Source organism: Hibiscus syriacus, unplaced genomic scaffold (genome assembly GCF_006381635.1).
Source record: "Hibiscus syriacus cultivar Baekdansim isolate YM2019G1 unplaced genomic scaffold, ASM638163v2 tig00110223_pilon, whole genome shotgun sequence".
NCBI classification, from domain to species: Eukaryota; Viridiplantae; Streptophyta; class Magnoliopsida; order Malvales; family Malvaceae; genus Hibiscus; species Hibiscus syriacus.
Window position 1 is genome coordinate 1,382,841 of NW_024062636.1, and position 9,390 is coordinate 1,392,230.

The following is a 9,390-nucleotide window of genomic DNA, read 5'->3' on the forward strand; positions in this document are numbered from 1 at the left end:
ATAAAACTTGTGCGCAACAAATATCGACGGCTGAAATGTATTCCGCTTCAGTGGTAGAAAATTCAACACTATTTTGCTTCTTTGAAAACCAAGAAATTAACATGTTTCCTAGGAATTGACAAGTGTCGGAGATGATTTTCCTATATATTTTGCATCCTCCATAATCCGCATCTGAGAAGGCATGCAAGCTAAAGCTAGAGTCTCTAGGATACCAAAGTCCTATACTAGGAGTGTCCTTAAGGTATCTAAAGATTCTCTTAATGGCTTGTAGATATGATTCCTTAGGGTATGATTGAAATCTACTTGCGGTTAGATAAAACAAAGAGCCAATCATTGACCTATAGAGTTTAACATCTACACATTTACCTCCTTCATCTTTATCAAGCTTTGTAGATGAACTCATAGGGGTGGGCTGGGGTATCATATTTTCCAATCCAAACTTTTGAGCATATCTTGAACAAACTTTGCTTGATTTATGAAGATGTCATCTTTTCTTTGCTTGATTTGGAGCCCCAAGAAAAATGAAAGCTCCCCCATCATGCTCATCTCAAATTCACCTTGAATTAGTTTTGAAAATTCTTGGCAAAAAGAATCATTAGTAGAACCAAATATTATATCATTAACATAAATTTGAACTACTAATAAATCTTTACCTTTTTGTTTTAAAAATAATGTAGTGTCAACCTTCCCTTTTGAAAAACCTTTTTCAATTAAAAAATTTGACAATCATTCATACCAAGCTCTAAGAGCTTGTTTTAAACCATATAACACTTTTGTCAATTTAAAAACATGATTGGGAAATTTTGAATCTTCAAAACCAGGAGGTTGTTCCACATACACTTCTTCTTTTATAAAACCATTTAAAAATGCACTTTTAACATCCATATGGTATAATTTAAATTCATTGAAACATGCAAATGCTAATAACATTCTAATTGCTTCCATCCTAGCTACGGGAGCATATGTTTCATCAAAATCTATTCATTCTTCTTGAGTATACCCTTGAGAAACAAGTCTAGCCTTGTTCCTCACTATGTTACGACTTTCATCTAGCTTATTCCTAAATACTCATTTAGTACCTATAGTATATTTATTACTTGGCATTTCAACTATTGTTCATACTTTACTTCTCTCAAATTGATTTAACTCTTCTTGCATAGCCATAATCCAATTTTCATCGATTAATGCTTCTTTAACAATTTTAGGCTCTATGTATGAGATAAATGCAACATAATTACAAATATTCCTAAGAGAAGATCGAGTAGTTACCCCTTTGGATGGATTACCAAAAATATCACCATCCTTGACATAGTTGTACTCTATTGGGTATGTGACTTCCCTTTCTTCAATGGTTAGATTCTTGAAGGCATCTTGAGTTTCCTCATCCTTCACTTCTTCCTTTGATGATGATTCTCCTACGTTATTTTTATTCAATATACCTACGTCATCATTAACATAAGAATCCTTCCTCGGAAGGGGATTATCATCGAAAACAACATGGATAGACTCTTCTACCAGTAAAGTTCTTTTATTAAATACACTATAAGCTTTAGAATTTAATGAATAACCCAGAAAAATTCCTTCATCACTTTTAGCATCAAATTTGCCAAGATTGTTTTTACCTTTGTTTAAAACAAAACATTTGCATCCAAAAGGATGAAAAAAACTAATGTTAGGCTTTTTATTTTTGAAAATTTCATATGGAGTTTTCTTTAAAATAGGCCTAATCATTACTCGGTTAATTACATAACAAGCGGTATTTGTGGCTTCCGCCCAAAAATATTTTGGCAAATTGTTTTCACAAAACATGGTTCTAGAAATTTCCTCTAAAGTTCTATTTTTCCTCTCAATAACTCCATTTGTTAGGGGTTCTAGGTGCCGAAAAACTATGGCTAATCTCATTTGAATTACAAAAATCAGTAAATCCAAGATTTTCAAATTTAGTACAATGATCACTCCTAACACTTGAAATGGAGTAACCTTTTTCATTTTGGGATACTTTTAAAAAAATGATAAAATTTTCTAATGCTTCATCTTTAGTACTTAAAAATATAGAACCCAATTAAATCTAGAATAGTCATCAACTAATACAAAAGTATATTGTTTTCCACCCAAGCTAGTTGTTCTAATTGGCCCAAAAAGATCTATGTGGATCAATTGTAATACTCTGCTAGTTCATACATCATTAATGGATTTAAAGGAAGCTCTCTTATGTTTTCCTTTTGTACATGCATCACAGATTTTATCATTATCAAATTTTAGTTTTGGCAAACCTCTTACTAAATTGCCTTGATAAAGTCTTTGCAAAACACTCATGCTTGTATGTCCCAGTCCCATATATCATAACCAACTATCATGCTCATCCTTGGCAACTAGGCATAATTAAGTCATGTTGGTTGAATCTAAATGCACCATGTAAATGTTCCCTATTCTATGACCAATAAGCATAATCCTATTAGGTGTAATGTCAATAACTTTACAACCGTTTGATTCAAATAAGACATTTTATCCTTTATCACACAATTGACTAATACTTAATAGATTATGCTTTAACCCATTCACATATAATACATTTTCTATTTTTATGGAAGAGGTATTACCTATAGTACATATATCTTCAATGTAACCTTTTGAGTTGTCCCAAAGGTACTACTCCTCCATTTTTGTCGTTAAGCTCTGTAAACTGGCTCTTGTCTCCGATCATATGTCTTGAGCATCCACTATCAAGGTACCATGAATTTGAGCTTGTATTTCGTGCCTTGAAGCAATGCTCCTTTTCCTACAAACATAGATTAATTTTTTATTTTTGGTACCCAAATTCTTTTGGGTCCATATTCATTAGTCCCTAAAAGCCTTGTCCCCTTAGGTATCCATTTGTTTAGGATATCCTTATCTTTAGTAGCATTGAGTCCTTTAGGAACCCATATACTCCTAATAATATTACCATTTGAGGTTCTTTGGGGACCTCTATGATTGTAAGATTTAAAGTTATTTCTAATATAGTTGGATTTTGAATTTTCTCATTTTTCAAAATGTTTTGATTCGACTTTATCGAAAGAAGCTTTAAGATCATCAATTTTCTTTTGATGATCTTCATTAACTCTTGAAAGTAAGTTTTGCAAATCAGAATTTTGTTTCTCAAAATCTTTTATTTTGACTTGCAAATCTTTAATCTTACTTTCGAGTTCACTGTTGGTCTTGGATATGAGATCTTTTTCATTTTTTAATTTTGAAGTACCTTTCTTGTATTTTGAAAATAATTTCTCATAATCTGAAGCCAAACCATTATATTCCTGTAATAACTCATCAAATGAATAATCTTCTAAATTAGATGAGTTAGAGGTTACCTGAGAATCATCCTCAGTGGCCATTAAGCACAAGTTTACTACTTCTTGTTCCTCTTCATAAGATGATTCATCATCGCTCCAAGTAGCCCCATGTGCTTTATGTTTTTTCTTTAAAAGACCCTTCTTCTTCAATTATGGGCAATCATATTTAACATGCCCAGGCTTTTTGCACTCATAGCAAATGATTGGGTCCTTCATATTGGACTCATTTTGAAGCCTTCATTTCGTTTAAATTTTCTCTCTATTTGGCTTCATTAATTTTTTGAGTATTATGGAAAGAAATGTCATTTCTTCATCCTCGTCATCATCAGAGTCACTCTCATTTTTGGTGGATTTGAAAGCAACACCAACGTTCTTCTTTTTCTCCATTTCCTTCTTTGTATCGGCATTCTTCTCATGATCTTCCTCATCCTTAATCATCATTTCGTGAGTGAGGAGAGAACCAATGAGCTCATCGAGAGTTAAAGACTTTAGGTCTTTAGCTTCGATAATTGCATTCTTCTTCAATTGCCAAGCTTTTGGAAGAGATTAAATTATCTTCCTCACAAGTTTCTCATTAGGGATTATTTCTCCGAATCCCTTGAGACTATTGACAATTACGGAAAATCTATCCGTCATACCTTTGATGTCTTCATCTGGTTTTCATCCTGAAATTTTCATAGCCATGACTAAGAAGACTAATTTTGGTTTCTTTTACCTCGTCGGTCCCTTCATGTGTGACTTAAAGTTTGTCTCATATCTCATTGGTGGTTGAACAAGATGATATTCTCCCGTATTCATACGGTCCAAGTGCACAAAATAAAATATGGATTGTTTTTTAGTTGAGCTGGAATAATCGCGTCTCTTCTTCACTCCATATTTCTGGTTCTGTAGATGGTTCAGAGTATCCTCTCATCATGATTTTCCATGCTCCAATGTCACTAGCTTGAATGAAGAACTTCATCATATTCTTCCAATAGGCATAGTTAGCTCTATTGAAGAAAAGAGGCTTGTTGACTGGCTGAAAATCAAGAACGAAGTCGAAGTTTGATGTAGAGGCCATGGATGACTTAGATAACGATTGAACTCTTCCCGGATCTTCTCAAGATGTGGTAAAACCTTCAAATAAGTGTAGCTCTGATACGAATTTTTGAGTCAATCGATCGAATGAATTAGCCAAGAGGGGGTGAATTGGCAATTAAAATTTTGGTGGAAGTTTTGACAAAAAATAAAAATATTTGCACAACGATTTAGAGTGGTTCGACTTTCTCAACTAAAGTCTACGTCCACTACCTTAGCTATCCAAACTAAGGATTTTCCACAAATTCACTCATTTGTCTTTCTTTTGATGACAAAAAGTAACCTTACAACTCCCTCAAGAATTATACCCCAAATTCTTGAGACAGTATCTTCTCAAAGAGAAAATTACAAACTTGCAAACTTAGAAGAAAAACCTCACAAGGTAAGATGTTTGCACAATTCTAGAATAAAGAAAAGAACACTAAAAAATGAATACAATTGAGCAAAAATTGTGTTCTTGAAAGCAAAATGAATATTGAATGGATGTTGGCTTGAATTGCTCAAACTTGTTGTTTGAGGCTTTCACTCTTGTTTCTCTATCACTTGTTATATTGCCAATGGCTTCAAGAACTTGTTTAAATACTCCTTGGATGAGTTCTGAATGTTGGGAATCATAGTGGAGTCAATAGAGCCGTTGTAATGTGAAATCCACTTGAAAAGTCTGCTATGAGCGTATGGGTATCGGTACTCCTTCATAGGGGTATCGATACTACCTGTATAAAATTTAAATATTTCGACCGTTGCAAAACCAACGTTATCGATACCTCTAAAGGAGTATCGATACTACTATGTAAAGTAGTATCGATATCGGTCATGGTATCGATACCCTATTTGCATTCTGTTATTTCTCAGAGTCAAAAACAAAGGAGTAGTATCGGTACCATTGGCTATGGTATCGGTACCATTGGCTATGGTATCAGTACTACTATATATAAGAGTATCGATACCGTGTAGGGTATCGGTACCTATTTGGCACTCGATGTTTGGGGTATCGATATTGTTAATGCAGTATTGGTACTACCGTATTTAAAACTCAATTTTGACTTGCTTATGGTTCAAAATACTTTGTAAAAATTGTTTCAAAAATATTTTAAGTATAAATCTCAAATTTTCATTTAGTAAAGAGCAAAAATTGATATTTGAAAACTTGGAGTAATATTTGTGATATTCGAATATAATATTTAAATCGAATACAAAATTTGAATCGAATATAAAATCTTAAATTTCATTAACATATTTATTTGGTATATCGAAATATCTAAATGTTTTCAACACAATGCAAAAGCAATTCAGTTGTCACAAAATGAAGAAGACGAAGAGACAATTCTGCTACGTTACTCCCGTAAACGTCAGGAGAAAGAGAAAATAACTGAAGAAGTGAATTTAACATTAGACATTTTTACAGACTACGAAGAAACGAAAACTGAATCCTCTTCTATTCATTTCAACTAACTGTAACCTCTAGATTTCTCCGTCAATAGCCACATGTATGCTCCCAATCGAGTCTTAATAGCCCTACCATAATATCAAATATTTGAGTTTTAAAATTAATAAAACAAGAGAAGTAGAAAAGATTCAAAGCAAGAGATGTGAGGAAAACCTATAGATTGAGTTCCTATTTATAGTGGTTCCCATACCAACCCTAACACGAGATTAAATAGATCTCACGTTCTATAGAGCGTAAGTTCCTTTGAAAATGCGTGCCTTTAATTAGAATCTATTCCAAAGTGTCAGACTAAACCTCACACTTTGTAAGGCGTGAGGTCATCGAATATTTTAAAAAATATATTTATAATTTTTTAGGAATTTAAATCAAGATTTTTTTAATTATAAAAAAATTTAATATCTTTTTAAAACAATTTTATTTTTAATTAGAGAATTTTTTTCAATTACGATTTTTTTAAAAATATTTTTAACTTAAATATTTATTTTTAATAAAGGAAATTCACAAATCTCGCGTTTGGTAGGATGCGGGAGGTTCAAAATTCAACCACCGATAATTTTAGTGAGACGATTCAATTTCTCGTGGAACTCGCGTTTATCATATCGTGAGATCATTTATCCTAATATTAAATTTGGTTATCAGAATAGTGCTTACACATCGGAGGGGTCTCGCGTCTTATATAACGCGAGATTGATAGACACGTTATTTATAATGCGAGCTACTCTGATATGGGAAGTTTAGAGGTATTTTTTTCAAATAATTCTTTTTGGGGTTATTTTCCTAATAAATTAATTTTTGGGTTTTTTACTAAAAATGCCGTTGAGTTGAGTCAACCCGATTTGGTTAAAATGGTTTTTTATTTTAAAAATCCGAGTTTAAATATGATCATGTCAAAAAAAATTTATTGGATTTGATCGGATTTTAGATTTAAGTTAATTTTTCTTTATATATTTAAAGATAATTGTAATAATATTTTATTTTATTTTTTTTATTTTATTTTTTCAATTATGTTCTTATTTTTCTAATAAAAATTATATATATATATATATAGGACAGTATTTTAATTACTGTATAAAATTATTTCTAACAGTCCTGAAAAATATAAAACTAAACCTTGAACCTACGAATCTAACATCAAATTATAGCAGATTCGAAGTCAAACGATTATCCAGTTGAAGTAGCCGACGAAATTTGGCCAAAAGAAGAATCAACTGGGAGTTAAAGTTGGAAGCAAAGTTCTAGGTTAGGTACTGAAATTGATTAAAAAAAACGGTTCGTAACTTGAAAAGTAGTGGGGGTGAGTTAACGTCAGTTATGGTGATCTCGAGCCAACTCATTTGACTCTCCACTCTATCACAACTCCATTCACTCAGCGAATGAGATAACTCATCTGCATGAACATGAGCCTTTGCATTCCCATGAACTTACTCATCTTGCTGTTCTCCTCCATTTGCTCCAATGGTGTTTCTGCAGGATGAAGGAGCTCTCGTTTCTTTAATGTCAACACGTTAGGTGCTCGAGCCGATGGACTCTCCGACGACAGCAAAGTTTCGTTTTCTTTCTCTTTTCTCTTTTTCTTCCATTGAAACAGTTGCATATAATTTTGTTTAACTTGTTGGCAGGCCTTCATATCAGCATGGGAAAATGCATGTCAGGCTACTGGTGAGGTACACATTGTGATTCCGAAAGTCACGTATTTAGTTGGTCCAGTTAAATTTGCAGGCCCCTGCAAAAATATCTCCAAAACAACAGTCCATCTGAAGGTAATTTCCTCATCGTGTTCTACATTTTCCACACATAAGTACTTTGGCCATGAACGAGAAAGAAGATTTCAGGGTTATCTCAAGGCAGCAACGAACTTGTCTAGATTCGGAGATGGTGCCAGTTGGGTCGAAATTCGATCGGTTGAAGGGCTAACCTTGACTGGAGGAGGGACCTTTGATGGTCAAGGTGCCAAAGCTTGGCCTTACAATAGCTGCTCCAATGATATTAACTGCATACTTCTTCCAACAGTACGTTTCATTAGCTCGTATTTCAAAATTTGACCCTGTTTTTCTATAGGGCAGCTAAGGATAAGGATCAAAACCGATGACGAAAAGCTTTGTTTCCAACAGAATGTGAAGTTTCTGGCGATGAACCGAACTATTGTAAGAGGCACAACGTCAGTAAACAGCAAGTTCTTCCATATGGCTCTTGTTGAATGTATGGACTTTAAGGGCACTGAAATTAAGATTTCTGCACCAGCAAATAGTCCCAACACTGATGGCATCCACTTTCAGCGGAGCTCCGGTATCGACATATCGAAATCACTTATAGGTACAGGTAATGACTGCATCTCAATTGGACAGGGGAATTCTCAAGTCAGCATAACACACATCAGCTGTGGACCGGGTCACGGCATCAGGTAGCCCATCAGCCTCTAATTCGATCTACAAAAGTAAAGAAATCTTATCTCCTTTGTGTGCCTTTTAACAGCGTTGGAAGTCTTGGAAGATACAAGAATGAAGGTGCTGTGAGTGGATTGGTGGTTAGAGATTGCTCCATGGCAGGGATCTCAAATGGCATTAGGATCAAAACACGGGCTAATTCGCCAGGCCGAACCGCTGCAACCAACATGACCTTTGAAAACATAAACATGGAAAACCTCACCGATCCGATTAGAATCGATCAAGCGTATTGTCCCTCCACGTCTTGCTCCCCAATGGTAAGTTCACCAGATGATAAAAGCCATGAAAATACCAACACTTTGTGATATATCAGAGAAAGAAACTGGGTGACCAAATGAGTTGAGTGCAGGGACAATCTCAAGTGAAACTGAGTGACATATATTTCAAGAAAATAAAGGGAACATCATCATCTGCAGTGGCAATAGCACTAGAATGCAGCAAGGGGGTTCCATGCCAGTATATTTACCTTGAAGATGTTCACTTGGAGTTGGCATCAGGGAAAAAACAAGCCACTTCCCCTTGTAAAAATGTTAGGGCTAAATACATTGGTGGCACCCAAATCCCACCACCATGTGCTTAGCTTTCATTTTAAGGCATAATTTATGTATATATTTTCTGGTAAACCTGCAGTAAGTAATAAAAATATTTATTGTTTGTGATGTTTTTGCCAGTTATCCCTGCCTGGATAATTTGATCATCATAAAAATTTGAGTGTTCATAATTAACAGGAGATAGGGTTCTTAAACTGCTAAAAATAGGAGATTTTGTATTATGCATGTAAACTTGGATGGTGAATCTTGCTTACTATGAGCAATTAGAGAAAAATTATAATCCAGAAGGTTTTTGCATACTCATTCCCATTATCGGTTTTCACGATTTTTTTAAATAAAATAAATTCCAGTCTACCGTTAAAAATAAATTGGCTAAACTATGTATTTAGTCACTCATCTATTTTAACATTTTCGTTTTGATCACCCAACTATTTTTTTAAAGTCATTCCTAATATCATGTTTTTGTTCTGTTTTGGTCACATGCTGTTAAAATATAAATATAACTTGCGACATGTCATTTTTTTATTTATTTTTTCAATGAT

The 9,390-nt window shown here is 33.9% G+C and overlaps 1 protein-coding gene across 1 annotated transcript; it reads left to right on the forward strand.

Annotated features, from left to right (window-relative positions):
* The first annotated feature begins 6,663 nt into the window (after window positions 1-6,663).
* On the forward strand, window positions 6,664-8,877 carry LOC120114440 (exopolygalacturonase-like). The gene is made up of 7 exons (XM_039135364.1): window positions 6,664-6,668; window positions 7,331-7,397; window positions 7,473-7,613; window positions 7,686-7,862; window positions 7,965-8,254; window positions 8,326-8,554; window positions 8,647-8,877. The coding sequence occupies exons 1-7, from the start codon at window positions 6,664-6,666 to the stop codon at window positions 8,875-8,877; spliced, it is 1,140 nt and encodes a 379-aa protein (XP_038991295.1).
* The last annotated feature ends 513 nt before the right edge of the window (window positions 8,878-9,390 follow it).

What these genes read in the sequence shown, in the direction of transcription:
- LOC120114440 (XM_039135364.1), top strand. An exon ending in GACTCTCCGACGACAGCAAA is followed by an intron (nt 7,398 to 7,472) that starts GTTTCGTTTTCT and finishes ACTTGTTGGCAG; the next exon opens with GCCTTCATATCAGCATGGGA. An exon ending in AAACAACAGTCCATCTGAAG is followed by an intron (nt 7,614 to 7,685) that starts GTAATTTCCTCA and finishes AGAAGATTTCAG; the next exon opens with GGTTATCTCAAGGCAGCAAC.